General features: G+C 38.9%; 2 protein-coding genes across 2 annotated transcripts in view; both read left to right on the top strand.

The window, feature by feature from the left end:
• The first annotated feature begins 171 nt into the window (after window positions 1–171).
• The window catches only part of LOC113161767, a 52216-nt gene continuing 32041 nt past the window's right edge, over window positions 172–20346 (top strand). The window contains exons 1-4 of the mRNA XM_026359567.1: window positions 172–235; window positions 1035–1165; window positions 1301–1351; window positions 1775–1948. Of these exons, the coding sequence (XP_026215352.1) occupies window positions 1050–1165; window positions 1301–1351; window positions 1775–1948 (341 nt within the window). The 5' untranslated portion in view covers window positions 172–235; window positions 1035–1049. The remainder of the gene's footprint in view (window positions 236–1034; window positions 1166–1300; window positions 1352–1774; window positions 1949–20346) is intronic.
• Window positions 17919–20346, top strand: part of LOC113162394 — a 66306-nt gene continuing 63878 nt past the window's right edge. The window contains exon 1 of the mRNA XM_026360486.1: window positions 17919–18059. The gene's annotated coding sequence lies outside the window, so the exon portion shown is untranslated. The remainder of the gene's footprint in view (window positions 18060–20346) is intronic.

The raw sequence follows: 20346 nt of genomic DNA, 5'->3' as shown, positions 1-20346 counted from the left end.
TTAACAGGTGTTTCTGTTTAAATAAATAAAGTGGCCAGAACCGATCTAGTTTAACTGTCACGTACAGTAGATGTAGATGATTTAAGATAAAAGTATTAACCTACCTTGTACATGAGGTCTGACATCAAATCCGGTTGCTCAATCTGAGACAGGTAAAACTCCGCCTGCTGTTCAGGAGCCTGATCCAGGAGTTACAGGGCGTGTGACATGAGGACGGTCCGCTCAGGTAACTCAGGTAACTCAGGTGTTTGATTATGGTTTAGTTTGTTTCTTCAATGTCAGATGCTCAGTTTCACAAAGATGCAGAAAAATGAACTGTGATGTTAGTTGGACCAAAATGAAAAGAAACAGAGAAATGTTAACCTGTAAAAGATGTGGAGAGAGAAAATGAAACTATAAAGGAAGAAAAGCTCCTTGTACTTAGGTAAAAACATGGAGTACTGCCATCTGAAGCAGGATTAATAGTTAATCATCATAATTATGAATTCAATTTATATGTAAATCTATGATAATTTATATATTAAAAAAACATTAACCTATATGTTTGGACAAATGTGCTTTGTATGAACCACAACACAATATACATCAGAGGTAGATATACAAACTTAATACTACTAATAAACAGGCTTCTCCAGTACAAGTACATGCTGTAAAAATGATGATGACTGATTTCAAACAGACCAGGCTCATGTGTGTCTCCATTTTTGCTGTTTTTACCTTGTTTCACATCTGGTAAAATCAGTCAGTTAAGATGTAAAATTTATTTCCTGCCACACTAAGATTTTCAGGTAGTTTTGTAAAGTTTTTAAAGTGAAATATCAGAATAGCAGAAGAACATCTAAATATAATCCTTCGATTGGCAGCTGCCTCAAATATTTCACAAAGCAACAGGCAGTAGGAGGTAGGACGCCCTGTTCACTACTTAAGCTGAGAATAAGAGAGATTTTTACCAAGGTTTTAACCAAGGTGAACAGTCTTTATAGTGTCATCATCATTTCACCATCAAGAGTGTTATAAATTATCCTCCCACACAGACTGAACTCCAGAAGATGTATGATTGTTGGGATGAAGTCGAGGGACAACCAGTGTCTGTGTCTTTGTCAATTTTGTGTGACGAAACTTCAAGTTCAGACTTACGTGATGAACCTGGACCCTCAGACAGACCGTAAGAACACACTCACTACACAGAAGTTTGATCGTTGTACTTAAAACTCTGACAAAATGATAAAAGTATCAGTTTAGTTTTATTATAGTCGATCAATCACTTAATTTTATGAAGCTTCACTCTTTTATCTTTTAGGGTCAAGCTGTTCAAAACACACATTAGTCAAAGCAGAAGTTACACATACAGGTAAGTCACTTATTATCTGTTAGATTTAACCTATTATATGTTAAATATAAATTAATAAAATCAAGGTGAAGTGTACAACAGAGGAGGCTGAAAAAAATTCCATAAAATAATGTGCATCTCATCTTCTCTCTTTTTATTTTTCATAATACAGTATTTCTCTAGACTACAGAAATGTTTTTATTTCCTGTTGATTTGTTGTGTTTTGTATTTTTACATCTATAAAATGCTGAATTTATCCAGTAATTAAAAATCTTTATTATCTGTAATTAAAGATTAGATCATAACTTAGACACCGTGTTCATGTCTCTTGGTAAATATAAAGTTACCTCCAGAGATAATTAGCTCAACACTTTGTCTGTGTCACTAAATATTCCTCCCACTACTAACACCTGTTAATATAACTAGTAAACTGTGTCATTACAGACCAGCTCCTGGTGAACTCTCACAGACTCAGTGTGAACAGTTGGCATCAGCACTGAAGAGAATCACATTCACACTTGAAGAGCTGGATCTGAGTAGAAACTCTGTGAAGGAGTCGGGAGCAGAGCTGCTGTTTGCTGCCCTGAAGAGTTCAAACTGTAAAGTGACGACTCTGAGGTCAGTCGGACTTTTCTGTCTTTGTTGATAAGAATATTTCTGATGTGTCTATAAATGAAATAATAGATGGAAAAATATGAACCTTACGACAAAACCATTTATTAAATAATAAGAACAACTAAAAGGCTACATGCAGTGTTTCTACAGTGTAGTACTGCAGTATTCACAGTACTCACAGTGTTCACAGTACTCACAGTATCCACAGTATTCACAGTATTCACAGTACTCACAGTACTCACTCAGCAGGAACTAACTTCACTTTTTAAAATTTATTTTAGACTGAGTGACTGCATCCTGTCAAAAAGATGTTTGGATTCTCTGGTCTCAGTTCTTAACGCTGATCACCTGATGGAGCTGGACCTAAGTGGAAACAAGTATCTGAGGGATTCAGGAGTAAAGCTGCTGTCTGATGGACTGAGGAATAGATACGGCAGACTGAGGACTCTGAGGTCAGTCTAGTTTCTGTAAAGAGTTTATTTTCTTGCTTTATTGGTTGTTTTTGGTGAAAACATGAAGAGAAGGTTGTTAGTGAAAAAAGTGTCAACTCTTATTTTATACCAGCAAAATCCACAGTAACTTAATTCTTCTCTTTCATCTGATTTATTTTTTTTATACTCATGTTGAGGAGACAGGTGCAGTATGTGTTCAATTTGTTGTTTATAATCTGTGACACATTCTGTCAAATCATGAAAATATGTATTCAGCTCATTATAGAATCTTGATCCACCACCAGGCTGAGTTGTTATTATATTAATGTGATGTATCCTGTGGAGTGAAAACAGTAAACTAAAACAGAAACATTACTTTATGTAGAGTTCACAGTACACTGGCAGTTTATTTTGTAAACCTAGAATTAATTAAAAATGATTAATTGAATTAATTAATGATGAATTTAAAAGGTTCAATCAATCAATCAATCTATCAACCACCTGTTGTCTTCAAGTACTGAGAACAGACACAGCTGCTGTGTTCGTTTTTTCCCCCTTGATTTAGTAGTTTGTTGTACAAAACATTCCATGATCCATGTGTGAGCCATTGGTAAGGCTGATCAGAGTGATTAGTGCTGAGGAGAGACTGAACAGTAACCAACAGGGGCCAGGCTGGGATCATGACAACACTATACAAGTCCCTTGTGGTTCCCTACTTGTAGCATGTCTGATATTTCTACAGTATAAAGGTAAAACATAGCTTTTATATATATATTTTAATGTTTAACGTTAAACAACATTTACATTGTCCCCTATAACTTGTTCTTTATGTTTTATTGTGTGTTTAGATTGAGTTCCTGCAACTTATCAGAGAACAGCTGTGATTATCTGGCCTCAGCTATAGAGTCCAGACCTGACTGTTTTGAAGAACTGGACCTGAGTCTCAACAACCTACAGGACTCAGGAATAAAGCTGTTGTCTGATGGACTGAAGAGCCAGTACTGTAAACTAAAAACTCTAAGGTAGAACATTTATTTTTCTTCTTTGTGAATCTTGAAAACCAGCATTTGTATGTTGAAATCATTTTTTGTCTTCAGGTTGGTAAATTGTCTGATCTCAGATGAAGGTTGTGCTGCTCTGGTCTCAGCTCTGCAGTCCAAACACTCTGACCTGACTGAGCTGGACCTCAGTGGAAACGAGCTACAGGATCAAGGAATGAAGCTGCTGTCTGCACTGGTGGAAAGTCCAGACTGTAAACTCAAGACGCTGAGGTCAGTGAAAGGCTGGATTCCCTTAGACATCATTTGATGTATTGATCTATTCCACCACTACACCAAAAATAGTTTCACACCTGCCTCACTCAGAAACCACAAACCAATCAGCAATCTCACTCCCTCTCCTCTGGAGGAGGGCAGGGGGTTCATCAGGGAGGATGTGGTTGTCTGTCAATGGTGGGATCGGTGATTTCTTAGAAAATATACTGAACCCCAAATGACCCCAGTGAGTCAGGTCAAAGTCAGGTCATAACATGTTAAAGACATGAGGTAAAAATTAAGAAACCAAGACCAAAACAATTTTCTTACCACAATTAAGGGGGTGCTTTGAACTTCAGAAAACTCAAACAGCTAACAAAGGAACCTTTTGATCATTCAGCATAATCAATTCAAATAAATAAATAATAAATGATTTCTCACCAGATCATCACTGATTCTGTTCGTCTCCACTCCATTCCACTCCACTGGAATCTTGATTTCCAACGGTCTCGTTCTTTTCTCTCTTTATATGCTCTTGGTAAATTTAGTTTTACTTGACAGTCTTCTTCACTCTGTGTTCATCTCGGTTGCTTGTGCACCTTCTGTATCCAAACTTCTGTTTTCCCTTAACTTCCCCTGAATATGCTTCAGTACAACCCTCTGTAAACAGCCAGGACATTCAGCAATGACCTGAGGTTTAAGTAATGAAAACTAAATGATAACTGTCTGAATTCACACCCACAGAGTTGAGGAGGGACGAAACCTGATTACAATGGGCAAAACTAAAAGATGTAAGTATTGTCAGATCCTGAGAAAGTGACAGATTTAGAAAAATATGGTCCAAATGTTGAAAAAGCATTTTTAATGCTGGCTTTGACTGACAGGTATCAGAACAAAGAATATTTCACAAACAAAAAAACGGTCCATGACATAATGTTATAATGACATCTGACATAATACCCACATTTTATTCATGTATTTATTCAAGATTCAAGATTCAAGATTGAAAAAACTATATTAATTCCAGAGGGAAATTGTTTTGCCTCATTACCATTGTTCTCAAAACAGACAGAAAGAAAAGGAACCACAACCAGGAAAGATCCAACACCAACATAAATACACAATAACATCAATACCGATTATTACCAATATATAAACAGAATATGTAAATAGATAAATGAAATCGGGTCAATATATTCACTGTCTTAATTCTTATTAATATATATTTTTTTATCTGGAGTTCCATTTGTTTTCTCTCTCCGGAATTTACAGCTGACTCTGCACAAAGGTAATTAAAAATTAATGTAAAGAAAAATATTCACTTATGTGTTTAAAACTTTGAAACATTTTGTGTTTCCTTTCTGATTTGTAATTTGAATAAATCCTAGAGTATTATCTTGTAGATACTAAATAGACTAACTGTGTGGTGATAACTCTTCTTTTAATAATTTTTGTACTTGCAGATACAGTGCACCTGATGACTTGTGGAAAACGACACGATCGGTAATCCTACCTCTATGAACTCACATTTAACCAATTTAACCAAGTATTTATGCCTTCCATTTCATTTTTATACTACTTCCACTCCAATCATTAATCACTTATTATTACCATAACATAAAAACAGCCTCATTACAACTTACTTTTCTTTCCTTAGACTTAATACAACAGATGTAGACAGTAGTTACAGTTCACATTTACATACGAGACACTTGACTTGTTTGGTTTTTCAGCCTGTGACAGTGTTGTATAGTGAGACTGTTTTAGTATCTTCACACATTTACCACATGTTTCCTCTTGTCTTTAAAGATCATGTAAATAGAGTTTATGTGGACTTCACTCCTTTAGGTGTAACATGTCATCAATACTCATTCATTCATCAGATGACTACTATGTGTCCCTAAACAGCAACAGCCACCATTGCCACCAAAAGCAGCACCACTACCTAGAGAACAGCTTTACACACGACAAGGAAAAAAACCTCTTGGAGAATTGGAACAACATAAACAAAGACGGTAATGATGTATATGAAATCATTTTTTACTTTATGTTACGAACAGACTAACTAGCGGACCCTGTTGCAGAAGGACAACAAATGCAGAGTGAGAGTTCCCACGTAAGATTTATTAACAGATATGATTACAGTAAATGCAGAACAGATGTAATGTGATGCAACAAAAACGGACAAACAAAAAAACCTCAAAGGTGGAACAAACTAAGGCACACTGCAAAAGGCAGGCAACTATAAACTAACTAGTCCAAATACCTTACAAAGAAAACACAGTAAATGCTACACAAAAGGAAATCAAAATCACAGCAAGAGCTGGAACTAATAAAGCAAAGACACAGCCGAAGCTGGAACTAACGAGAAACAAAAAGACTACGACGCTTAAGCTGCTTCTAACTAACAAGCAACAACTGTAACCAGACTTAAAAACCGTGGAGATGAGGTCGGGGAAAAGGTGAAGAGGAACAAATGAAGTTGACACACTAGCAAATGACAAACAAGCAAACATGGAATTAAATACACAACACGCTAATGACACAAAACACCTAAACACACACACCTGCAGCCACTGCATGGGTTTTATTGTTTTAGTTGCAAATCAGCCAACAGGTCCCACAGAATAGTGGAGCATATACCAGGGGTATTCAACTAAAATTTAAAGAGGTCCGGTTACACAATATTTTTGGAAGCAAAGGTCCAGAAGATTATAATGTCTAACTATTTACTGTGATGTATTATCAAGCGGCTGGTTAGTGTAGTGGTAACATCACCACCTCCCATGTGGGAGACTGGGGTTCAATCCCAGCAGTGTCCTACCTCAAGTAGGGGTCCTTAGGCAAGACCTCCTCACGCTCACCCTGCCAACCGATGTACTGATATATGTAAGTCGCTTTGGATAAAAACGTCCATACTTGACTGTCAAATCAAATTAATTCAGTGTATCTGTGGCTCCAGATCCTGGTGGACTGGTCATAGTGGGCTCTGAGACTAGAAACTTTCTGTGATCACACTTCAGATTTCAGTGGGTATGTGTGTTCAAAACCTTTGTGTTTTGTCTCATAAAGCAGTTTGACATTGACTCTTTTAATAAGAGCCACAGTTTCTGAACATATCAGACACTGGTTTAGTTCAGTGGTAATATGAACAGAAAGGAGTCTGTTCATTCTGGATTAAAAACTATTTTCACTGTTCACTTTTCTCTTTTTGGACATTTTTATATTCATAGTAAAAATGTTTTAGTCTCACCGTCATTCTCTGTCGTCTGTATCTCTCCTCTCTGTCGTCTGTCTCTCTCCTCTCTCTCGTCTGTCTCTCTCCTCTCTGTCGTCTGTATCTCTCTCCTCTCTGTCGTCTGTATCTCTCCTCTCTGTCGTCTGTATCTCTCCTCTCTGTCGTCTGTATCTCTCCTCTCTGTCGTCTGTCTCTCTCTCCTCTCTGTCGTCTGTCTCTCTCCTCTCTGTCGTCTGTCTCTCTCCTCTCTGTCGTCTGTATCTCTCCTCTCTGTCGTCTGTCTCCCTCCTCTCTGTCGTCTGTCTCTCTCCTCTCTGTCGTCTGTCTCTCTCCTCTCTGTCGTCTGTATCTCTCCTCTCTGTCGTCTGTCTCTCTCTCCTCTCTGTCGTCTGTCTCTCTCCTCTCTGTCGTCTGTCTCTCTCCTCTCTGTCGTCTGTCTCTCCTCTCTGTCGTCTGTCTCTCTCCTCTCTGTCGTCTGTCTCTCTCTCCTCTCTGTCGTCTGTCTCTCTCCTCTCTGTCGTCTGTATCTCTCCTCTCTGTCGTCTGTCTCTCTCTCCTCTCTGTCGTCTGTATCTCTCCTCTCTGTCGTCTGTATCTCTCCTCTCTGTCGTCTGTCTCTCTCTCCTCTCTGTCGTCTCCCTCTCTCCTCTCTGTCGTCTGTCTCTCTCTCTCCTCTCTGTCGTCTTTATCTCTCCTCTCTGTCGTCTGTCTCTCTCCTCTCTGTCGTCTGTCTCTCTCTCCTCTCTGTCGTCTGTCTCTCTCCTCTCTGTCGTCTGTATCTCTCTCCTCTCTGTCGTCTGTCTCTCTCTCCTCTCTGTCGTCTGTATCTCTCCTCTCTGTCGTCTGTCTCTCTCTCCTCTCTGTCGTCTGTATCTCTCTCCTCTCTGTCGTCTGTCTCTCTCCTCTCTGTCGTCTGTCTCTCTCCTCTCTGTCGTCTGTATCTCTCCTCTCTGTCGTCTGTCTCTCTCTCCTCTCTGTCGTCTGTCTCTCTCCCTCTCTGTCGTCTGTCTCTCTCCTCTCTGTCGTCTGTCTCTCTCCTCTCTGTCGTCTGTATCTCTCTCCTCTCTGTCGTCTGTATCTCTCCTCTCTGTCGTCTGTCTCTCTCCTCTCTGTCGTCTGTATCTCTCCTCTCTGTCGTCTGTATCTCTCCTCTCTGTCGTCTGTATCTCTCCTCTCTGTCGTCTGTATCTCTCCTCTCTGTTGTCTGTCTCTCTCTCCTCTCTGTCGTCTGTATCTCTCCTCTCTGTCGTCTGTCTCTCTCCTCTCTGTCGTCTGTCTCTCTCCTCTCTGTCGTCTGTCTCTCTCCTCTCTGTCGTCTGTATCTCTCTACCGCCTGTGATCCACAGAAGCGACAGTCACATGGGATGGCTTAATTACATTCAATTGGCCAATGCGTTCTCCGTGTCCCGCTAGATTTGGAATTAAAACATTTGTTTTGGTCTGTAGCTACGGGTCCGTATGATTCTGGGTCCGGACCGGGATCGCGGTCCGCCTGTTAGTGACCCCTGGCATATACCATCTGACTCAAGTGAGGGTGATGCTAGTGGCAGTGATGGCTGCCAGGAAATCAAGGAGACTTATCAGGATTAGTCAGTGTTAGCAGTAGTGACAGTGGATCTGAGGATGCTGAAGGAGCTGAGGATGTACCACCAGACAGAGCTCATGGACAGAAATCTGTATCTGTAAAACTAAAGACAACCAGTTTGAGGATGACCAGCCTCATTTTTTAGGGGAGGTTGTGGGAATCGAGCCAATAGATTTCTTTATCCATCTTTTTCCTGAAGATTTTTTGGGTGAAATTGTGCAAAATACTGACCTGTTTGCAAAATAGAAAATGAAAATCTCGCCCTGACAACAGGAGACCTAAATAGAAATTAAAGCATGTAAATTGTTTTTGTAACTCCATGAAAAAAAATCAGTTGAATTGGGCTTTTAATGCCTAAAAAGGAATAAAAACACAACAAAAATTCGTAACTGAGTTTCTTATAATTCATGCATGAAAGGGGTGAAACCTTCTTTATGTTTCCTTTTTTATTAATGAGTTGGATAAATCCTGAAGTATTCACAGGTGGATACAGAACAGATTGTCACAGTTTGGTGATGAACAAGACGTCATCTTTTAAACATATTTTAACTTGCAGACAAACTGCACCATTAACAACACCTGATGAACTGTTGAAAGAACAACAACAATTTAAAGAAAACAGAACAGAACAAACATCACTAGAAAGCTTAACTGGTAAGAATATCTTTATGATCTGTTAGACATTTTACCTACGTACATTAATCAAGTATTGTCGTCTATTTTGTATTTTGTAACAAGGATCACATAAAAAAACATGAAAAAACATCACATAATTGTTAAACAGCCTCTGTGGACTGGTAGCTATTATACATATTTACATTTCAGTATTAAGTATTAATAAATTAAGTATTTTGTGTTCTTTGTCATTAACTGGTATTTTTCGTTGTGTAGGGTTTATACCATTGGATTTATGACAGGGTCATACATTATTTATTTATTTATTCACAGCAGCTTCACCTGATGATGCTCATCTTCCACTGGATCTTAGTACAACAAACACAGAGTCTGGTTCATCAGAGGAGAACAAAGAAGTGATGGAGCAGCCACACACTGTACATGTAGGTGTTGGACACATATTCTAGACAGATTATCAGACTTCAACCAGTTCACTGAGAAAAAGAAAGCATGGTTTTAAACCAGTGTTTAAGGGCTGTTAATTGATAAAGATCCAAGATCCAAGGCTTGAGGCAAAACAAGATGAATGACTGAAAAGCAGTGTAGCAACAAATAATCTGGCAAAGGCATGGTGAACAACGTGAAGCTGGAGACTAGGCTGGAGGGAGACAGGAAGGACGACAAAGTAAAAGTAGAAATGTTCACTGATCTTTGAAATAGACACTTGTAGTTATTCTCTGAAATATTATCAGCCTTAGAAATGAGACAGTAGGATCCCTGTTTTTACTGTTAGGCCCATAATAATAATAATAATAATTATAAGTGTTTTAGCAAATCATTGACATTTGGCCTCTGTACATCACATTAAATTTGAAATGAATTACTAAAGATTTAGACTTTCAGCTTTGATTCAATGGGTTTGACAAAAGTGAACTTAAGAGATAATGGAATAAAACTAAATAATCTCAATAATAAGAACTGTCCTTAATAACTGGATGAAAATCTTTTGCAGTCATTGACTACCTGAAGTCTGGAACTCATGGAAGTGACCAAATCCTTTAGTGTAGCTGCCTTCAGCCGCTGTTTGTTTGTGGGTCTTTCTGCCTTCAGTCAGCATTTGGCTGAATCTAAGTAGAGAGTATAGAACTATACACTTCAGAATTCATTGATGACCTGACTAATGAATCAAACACCTGTGAGCCCGTTCTACTGACACACATACATGCCCATACCATAACTCTGCCTTCACCGTGTTTGACATGTTGGTTCCTTTGAATTATGAGCAGTTTCTTTCCTTCTCCATATTTTTCTTTTCCCATCATTATAGTATAAGTTAATCAACAGTGTTGTTGACTTGACTAGATGTTGTAAAAAGGTTTCCTCTTCTCTGTGGAATTCTGCCATAAGGTCTGAAACAGCTGGAGAAACTTAAGGATAAGAGAAAAAGCATAGCTTTGTTCTGTTTCAAGCTCTTCAATGTGTGGTTCTCACATTTCATAAGGGCAAACCCATAGTCTTAACCTGCAGAGCACACCAATCCAGGAGAGGTGTGTGCCTAAACAGGACTTTGTGTATAAGAGTAAATTATGCATAAGGTTCATCCTAGCTACCTGTCAAGGTGTCCTTGGACAAGAGACTGAAACTCTGTAGTAGCATCTGGTATTATGGGGTACAGTTGTTATCTTTTAAAAACTAATTTTTTACCTTTCTAAAATTCTAGGATCCATCACATTTTACACCTGAGATATCGATTAATACATTTGGAGAAACTTCATACAGGTAATCATTCCAACATTTTCTCTTAATTATTTACTTTTTACAGGTAAAACTAAAGTTCTGTGTGTTCGACAGCTCCAAAAAACTATGGTGGAAACTGAACTCAGGAACCAAACCAGTATAATATAAGGGAACACTTTTTAATGAGAATTTATCGGTGAAGATTCTCAATCGTCCAGGTGAGGTTCTCTGGAAGTTGAGTCATGGCAACTGGACTTCCTTTAGTTAGTTGAAACGTTTCGCTGCTCAACAAGTAGCTTCTTCAGTCTGAAGCTATTTGGTTAGACACCACAAATTTATGCTCCAGGACTGGTTTCACTCCACCCCTTGGCTTGAATGGGCTTGTTAGGTAAAACAAAGGGTGGGGAGGATGTGAAGGATGTAATGGTCACACCTCTGCCCACCCCCTCTTAACACCTAAAATGGGTCGTTTAGCGTGTCCAACCTGGTGCAGGTGTGAATTGGGCCTGACCTGATCTTTCTGGTAATAGATGAAAGGGCAGCATGATAAATAGAAGACAGGTTGTGTCTAAGTCCTCCACCTCTGCTGAGAGAGGGGGTGTTAATTTGCACATGCGAGGCTTCCCTCACATCTCTCTCAAACCACTTGTCCTTGTCTTTATCCAATATTTGAACGTCACAGTCCTTAAACGAGTTCCCTTTCTCTAATGTACAGTTCAGAGCATTCTTCACTGCACTGGACCACATACACCACATTGTTCATCTTGTGTTTTGGAGTCCGGTCTTTGGGTTGGACCACTTTCTGATACCTGTCTTCCTTCTTTTGGGCTTCTACGGAGCTGTGCTTTATGGTTCAACGTCCTGATAACTCCTATGATGACTGCACAGTCCAGGAAGGCCAAACCGTTGGTGTCCTCTCTAGCGAAACTGATGTTGGTGTCCACTGAGTTATTGTGGTCTGTGAAAGTCTGTACTGAACCTCCTGGATCTTGATCTTCACCCAGGTGTCAACCACATATCTGAACCAGTGGGTCGGTGTCATCCCTTGGAAGAAGTTGAGAGCTTTCTTTTCTACCTCTTACATGTATATGTTTGCTACAATGGGTGACACTGGGGACCTCATGGCAGAGACGTATCTCTGTTTGTAGAGGTCACCTCCTACTTGACGTATGTGGTGTTGAGTCCAGGTCCAGGAGCAAACAGATCTGGTCTGAGCTGAGGTTGGTTCTGGTGCTGAGGGAGGGGGAGTTGTCTTCTTCCAGTCTTCTCTTTACTGATGTTAAGGCATCCGTAGTGGGGATGCTGGTAAAGAGAGATGTGACATCAAAGGATACCATGGCTTCATCAGTATCCATTTTCAGGTCCCAGACCTTTGCCGTAAAATCCTTAGTTATGGATGTGGTGTCCAACTAGTGGAGCTAATACTGTGGCCAAGTATTTTACAATATTCCTCATCAGCCCCTCTCAGACTATGGGTCTGAGAGGGGCTCCTTCTTTATGTATCTTGCTTGACAAACATATTCTTTTGTACGAGGCTGCAGCTCACAGTCACATATCAGAGTCAGAGTTTGTTGTGAACATGTAGACGTCAAAAGGGACAAAAACGTATGATATTCCTGCTTCTGTTCTGTGTGATGCAGGTTCAGAGTCGAGTATCCAGGTACGTACCAGTGCACTTCGACGCGGCTGGTGTTTACAATGTGTCGGGAGGGGGAGTTATTGTACAGGATCGTTCAGTGGGATGAAAGCCTCCTCCAGTCAGCTGGAAAGACGCCTGCAGGTCCGCTGTTTGACATCCAGTGTTCTGAGGACTCTGTATTTCAGCTGCACATCCCACACTGTGAAACAAAACCTGGTAATTATGAACAGGATGTGGCTTCAAATAATTAATTGTATATAATTAGTTTAAATGAACAGGCTCAGATTAGTGTAAATAAAACTTTAGGATAAATGTTGTTGATGGCTCTTTGTATTTACAGCATCGCTCTCTGACGGCCTGTCTGTTGCTCACATCAGTGATGATGGAATGAGAATCCTTGATCCACTGCAGATAACAGATACTCATGTGGTTGTGGACGTCCCTCACCTCTCTGCCTTTGGCTTGGTGTGGGATATAATGAAAATGTTTCTAAACATCGACAAACCAATAAGGGGCCAAGTTCTGCTGTTTCATCGTCTAAGGGAAAATCGAAAACTCAATGTGTTTCTGCTGCCAGAAAACATCCCACTGCAGGAGGTAAACACACAAGTTCAATATCCTTTTTCACAACTTTAGTAAATATACAGTAATTTGTTTGTTCTGTTACTCGTTATTAGAGTCACCGCCTCTACAACTTTGTGTTTAGTGATCAACTTCTGACAAAACAGTCTTGACCTCTACTGAATAAATGGAGATGGCTGGGTACTTGGGTTCGGATGCTTTACAGCCGACCACTGAAGTGACTGTTAGATCACTCAAGTTCCTTTAGGAAGGCTTTATTCCAACATTCCTCATAATAATTATATTAAAGTGTAGGTGGGTGTATATGTGTGTGGTTTCCTTAATTGGTCCTATGTAGCTAACTACAAAAAGCCATAATATCAGAAACAGAAACATAAATATACATAACGAGCTATAATAACGGACTTACAGTTCTATGGACGCACAAACTGTATCAACAACTGTATTGTTTGCTTGCCTTGTTCCTCACTTGTAAGTCGCTTTGGATAAAAGCGTCTGCTAAATGACTAAATGTAAATGTAAATGTAAATGTAAATGTAAATCAACAATAACAGTTACAATGAACTGAATTAACTTGCTGGAACTCAGAAAACTGTTCTCCATGACCTCCTCATACACAGAGCTGGTCTGATCGGAACATACCATTCCTAGAGGTGGGGCAGAATAGTCCATGTGGCATTGGCCTTTTTAACATCTACAGAGATTGAATTTTTTTGTACACTCATCCATTTATAATCCAAATTGTACCCTCACACACAAAGAAAGGGAACACCACATAGGACACCCATAGGAACAAACAAACAACAACAAAAAGCTGTTCCCTCCCTGGTCCCCAAACCAAAGTCTTAACACCAAAGGGCAACCAAGTCAACAATTAATTCTTATAACCTGCCACGATCGCACAAACTACAAAAAGTCATTAAGTGTTTGGAGGACGAGGACAAAGAACTGAGTGTATTCAGGATTTATGAACTCTCATCTGACAGTTTCTGTTCAGCTGTTTGATGAATATTAATGTATTTCTTCTGTGAGAAGACATCCCACTGCAGGAGGTAAAATGATCTAGCTCTATGAGCCAGAAGACAAATAACATGATTCATACTAAAACCAGTTCTGAGGTACGATCTCTCTAGTTCGTCATCTACACGAAGCATTTTCCCGACACTATGTGTTAAAGCTGATAGTTTGATTCATTCTCAACATTTTAACTTTAAACTCAACATAAAAACTAAAAGAACTCTGTTGTTTGTCTTAGATCCATGTCACTTTACTACTTTTGCACTGTTACTTTAATGAAAATGTTCTTACATCTCTGTAGGTGAGACAGCAGCAGGAAGGTGCTGAGTACATCGAGGCCCCTTCTTCCTGTCACCTCATTAAAGGCCACACTTACAGTCTACACAGTCCTGAGAACTACAGAGTACAACCTTTAGTGAGTATGTCCAGTAAATACACCATGTCTCAGTTAGTGCTGTAACAGACTGAAAATGTAAGTAATAGACATCCTGACTGTTTTATGATGGTCGGGACAAAACCTTATGCTCAGCACTAACACTAACTAAAGAGGGAAGTGGATTAAACTCCTGATGGAGGGCTGTAAAACTAATACAGTGAACTAAACTATGTTTTAAAGATGAAGTGGAGCTGAGAGAAACTGCAGAGTCTGATACATCAGTTGCTGTTTTCACTGCTCATATAACAACTAACTTGACACAACCACTGAATAGTGAGAAGTAACCATAAGACATTGTTATTGATTTACAGAGGGCGCAAGTTCGACTTTAACTATGGACCAAATTACCACCCAACATTTGAGATTCGACCAAACTCGAACGCAGAGGAAGTGACTGTGATGGTCAGAGACCAAGAGGAGAGACGTGTGTGGGAGTATAACGCCAGATTGAACGGTAAACAAGACTTGATGTTGTCATCAATATGAACTCTTTTCACTTTAAGACAGTTGTGAATGTACTAGAGACTTGGATGTCAGTATGGTCAGTGTGAAGGTCAACAGTTAAAGATAAAGGAACCAAACAACATGTGAAGATCTAAACATATTTCAGCAAATCAAATGATTCTTTCACAACTTGATGTCTTGATACTTTTAGTTTCTTTCTTCAGAATTAACCTCAGACCAGCCTGCAGCCAGATTTCTAACAGCGACACTGTTAGAAATCCTAGTCAATTACATTTCTGATTCAAATTAATTTTGAAGATATGCATTATCTCTGATGGTATCTGTAAATGAGGAATAAGGTATTGCAGACAAAGTTCCAAAAATATCAATCTGTTTTTTGTGAATCTCTAAATCAAATAAGGTTCTATTGTTCATGATTGTTGTTTTTGAAATAAAGTTAACGTTATTTTATCCAACTAAACCTTTTTCTGTTTTAGATTGCCTCCAGTTCAGTTCTTATCAACTCAGCCACCATCCGTGAACCAGCCTCACTCATACCAGCCTGGAGGAGGAGGTGAGTAACACTGTCCAGTTTATCTACAGAGAGTCTGCAGTGAATTGTTGCACTAAATAATTCATATGTTAAATAACAGAAAGGAAACAGAGGATCTTACGATCAAAGTTCATCTTGTTGTGATTTGGTCCAGACACTAATTATTTCAAAGATGTCATAAAATATTAAAAGTACATTCATAGTTAATACAAAAGGAGATTTGACATTTCTTGTAATGTGTCTGTTCACATGTTGAAGGTCTTCTGGATGCAAAATACATTTCATATTTCTTTTCTATCAATCAAATAACTGTTTTCACGGCCGTCCTCCACAGAACACATCGCCACAGTCTCTAGTGTAGATATGCCCTCCACAACATCAGAAAGATCAGACCCAACTCATTGTACAGGCGTTGATCATATCTAGTCTAGTAACCAAAAAGGTCTCATGTCACACCGCTCTTCAGATCTTTGCATTGGCTTCCTGTGGCTGCAAGGATCAAGTTCAAAGCTCTGTCTCTTGCCTACAGAGTGGTTAACTCCACAGCTCCATCTTATCTCAGTTCAATCATTCAGGTCTACATCCCCTCCCGTCCACTGCGCTCAACCAGGGAACGTCGTCTGGTGGTACCAGCACCACACAGTCGACACCAAGGAAAACTGTTCAGCTCAGTGATCCCACGATGGTGGAATGAGCTGCAGAACTCTGCATGCTTAGCCATTCTCACATCTCTTGAAACAGAAACACTTTTTTGATATCACTTTGCTTTGATGTTTTTTCTCCTTGACTTAGATTTTGTTCGTTTGCCTTGTTCCTCACTTGTAAGTCGCTTTGGATAAAAGCGTCTGATAAATGACTAAATGTAAATGTGGATGTTTCAGATTTGAATTCTGTCTCCAGCTCTGAACTATGGTTGTTGACTCCTCTCAGATATTTTACATGAGTTTTTCCAGAGGTTACACAAGGCTAAAACCAAAAGTTAAAATGATGTACGATATATTTAATATATTAATTTAATTCCAGGTCCTGGTCCAAGTAGACAAACTCTATCAAGAACAGAGAGTCTCCAAGGAGAAGAAGAGGAGAAGCTGCTCTCTGTTAGGACAGAGTTTATCAAGAGAGTGTCCGGTTCTGTTCTGAAAGATTTGCTGGATAAACTTCTGGAAAAGAAAGTTTTTAACAGCAGAGAACTAGAGTCAATCCAAACCATGTCCAGGACAGACAAAGCACGAGAGCTGATTGATCTGGTTCTAAAAAAGGGAAATTCAGCCTGTAAAACTCTGATTGAAAATGTCTGTGATTTAGATCCATTTGTTTCTGAAACGCTGCAGCTAAAGTAAAATGAATGTTTTTAACTTTTATTAATTATAACCTGTTATTTTCTGGGAAGATTCCCGGTCATCTAATCAAATGTCCACAGTGTCGGTGTGTTTTCTGAGGTGGAACAACAACCCACAGGTTCAGAATAAGATGAGATGAGAGTTTCAGATGGAACTGAAAACATCAAACTTTAAGTTCTAAACTGCACTTCTTTTTCACTTCTTTCATTTTTCTACACATATGACTCTAGTGCATGTAGACTCACACCGAGTTTCCAAGATATTTTTAGTATATCTTTAGTTATTTTTAAATGCCAACTTAAATGTAAGAGGTTTATAAATGTATTATATATGTATTATATATTATATGATCTTTTTGGGAGTAATCAGCACTCCTCACTGTCTTTTGTACGTCTTTCTATATGTATTTTGTATTTTTACTTATGATTATGATAAATGCTGTGTCGGATTATTATTCTCTGTTTCTACTACAAATAAATTGGTGCTGTTCATTTTTTTTATTTTTCTTAAAACGGAAGTCCTTGAGCATTTTGAATTTCTAAACTTAAAGTTTTATTTTATCCAAAAAACACGTTGGACACGTTCAGAGGAGACACTGTGAACACATCAGTAAACAGAGGCTGAGGTTGGAGCTGCCAGGCAGGAGGTGTAGAGGAGACCAGAGAGGAGGTTTATGGATGTAGAAAGAGACGTGAAGTTAGTCGGTGAGAGAGAAGAGGATGAAGAGGATTAAATGGAGGAAGATGATTCACTGTGGAAAGAAGCTGGTTTTAATAACACTGACTAAGAAAATCTAATCTAACGATGGCCTCAGACTTTAACACAGTATGTGAGGAAAAGAACACGAACAAAAAGTTTCTGACTCTTATCCTGATACATTTACATTTAGTCATTTAGCAGACGCTTTTATCCAAAGCGACTTACAATAAAAAAGACAAGAAAACTAAACCTGGTGAGGATTTTACACTGGAATACATATTTATATGAAGTACTGTAGTACTACAGTAGTACTACTGTATTACTACAGTAGTACTACAGTAGTACTACTTCACATTTGTAGCTACTAGTTTACCCATAATTCAGACTTTAACCCGTGTAATTCTGCTGTGTGTCCTCTAGGGGACACGGTACTACTTCGGTTCAGGGACCCAGGAAGTTGAGGTGTGGCCGTTAGACCAGGGGTGAAGACGGAGAGACAGAGTCCAAGGAACCAAACTGAGGGGTGAAGACGGGTCCACTGTCAGGTAAGAATGTGCTGGTTTAGTTTTACTGAGATCAGTTTGTCCAGAGTAGACCAGAGACCAGAGACAGGAGAAGTTCACCGGAAACCACCAACCAGTCAGCTGTGGATCTAGGTTGGAATAAACTCTATGACTTTGAATTTACAAAGCAAACATATACAGTGATCAATCAGTCCTTGTTGCTGTCAGTAGCCACTAAAACACGTGTCTTCTAGTATTTGAGTTCAAGATCACCTGAAATGTCACATGTACATCTTTGAGACGTGTTGTTTGACAGGGGGATAACTTTCAGTTCATACACTAAGTCTACAGCAGGGAGAACGAGCTGCTCACTGATGGTGTGTGTTTCTCCACTGGCCTCGACAGATCTGTATGTCGCTGTGAATGAAGCGATTTGTACTTTGCTGTTCACTGATGCGGATTTTACCATGTGATTTCCCTGCTGACGGTGTTCTGACAGTTGAAGGAATAATAAATAAAAATAGAAATCAGGAGCGTCTGACCACTGAGTGAAGACCGATGGGTCTCAAACGTTCACTCCTTCACTTTAGAGAGGATTAAAAACATTAAATAAATCAAATAACACTGAGTTAAAAATAGAGAAAATAAAAGAATGAATGATGAACACGTTAGTGTTGTTACTGTGTTAGTGGCAGATTTCCCCTGCTCTCTCCTCTTCCCCAAAATGAAACCAGGAGGAAGATCATCATATTTTCTGTGATTGTATTATGGTTGATTGAACCATCAGTCTTGTTTTTGTCTGCAGTGAATCACATGTTTTATTTGGTCCATGTCCCAGTTTTATCCATTCAGGTTGTTGTTGTTGTTGTTATTCAGTCCACCACTGCCTCTGTGTAAAAGTCTGTTTATATTGTTTCACTGAAATGAAAAACTCCTGACAGTATGATCTGAATTAGGTTTTGTGAGGTGCAGTAAAAAAGATCTTTAGAACAACTGTTGTCATTTAATATTTCTGTTAATTTCCTGTTCCTGGAACTCTTTGTACGGATGGACAGACAGACAACCTAAAGACATAATGTCTCCTGTCCTGGTTGTCACCAATCAAATACAAAACACGCTGCACAAAGAAAAGAGTCTTGGTGCATGTGATGGACTGAAGGGTCAAAGTGTTGGGATTAGTTCCAATTCCACCATCATGAAGGGTGGAATTAAAAATAAAGGCGTCACCAGGAATCTGTGTTTTTAACACATAGATGTGTTTAGAACGTTTAAAACTTTTGTGATTATTTATTTGGTGAAGTCTCATGTATTTGTCCATTTATTCCTAATTTCTCATCCTGGAGTTCTACTTTGTTTTCTCTCTTCATCAGATTTCACTCTGTGTTGGTTTTTGACAGTGGAGACTGTGGAATGGCAGGATTTCTCAGTTCTCAGTCTTTAAAAGGGTAATTACACATAAATGGAAACAATATCAATAGTTTCAAACTTTCTTTATAGTTTTTTTAGTATATTATTTGTGAGTTAGATAAATAAAGTATTCACTAGTCTTCTGTTAATCATCTTTTAACTTGCAGACAAACTTTATCACCTTCGTTGTTTGACTTACGAGAATTGCTACTAAAAAAACGTCAACAACAACGAAGAGACTCAATAAAAAAGCAACGACAACAACGTGTGAAATGGCTGAAAAATCGACAGCAGCAATTCAGAGAACAGAGACAAAACAAGTAACGAAAAATAAAACAAACTAGACGGCAACTTACAGAACTGGAAAAGAAACGACAGCAACTGGAAGAGTCACTAAAGGGAAAAACTGGTCAGCAGTCCTCGATGTACTTTAACTAATGACTGTAGCCCACTTAATACTCTACTGTCACTTATTGTAGTCATCATAACATAAAACAACCTCATTATAATAATTCTTTCTTTCATATCTCTTAATATAATAATATAATATTCATTTAATCATTCATAGCAGCTCCATCAGATGACTCACACCTCACCCTGGATCCAAATATAACAAAACCAGAGGAGAACAAGGAAGTGATGATGGTAAGTCGGGCAGTGACACATTGTAGGTGGTTTGATCATTAATATGTAAGGGAACGTAGTTTTAAGTCTATTCTGGATTTGGGAATAGAGAGAAGCTAATGTAGAAGAAATATGATCTCTCTTACTAATTCCAGTCAGAACTCTGGCTTCAGCATTTTGGATTAACTGGAGGCTTTTTAAGGAGTTACTGAGACAAACTATAAATAATGAATTACAATAGTCCAGTCTGGAAGTAACAAATGCATGGACTAGTTTTTCAGCATCACTTTGGGACAGG

This window comes from Anabas testudineus, chromosome 1 (genome assembly GCF_900324465.2).
Source record: "Anabas testudineus chromosome 1, fAnaTes1.2, whole genome shotgun sequence".
In the NCBI taxonomy this organism is placed as follows: Eukaryota; Metazoa; Chordata; class Actinopteri; order Anabantiformes; family Anabantidae; genus Anabas; species Anabas testudineus.
Note: the sequence above shows the minus strand (reverse complement) of the source record. Positions and strands in the feature narration are given on the sequence as shown.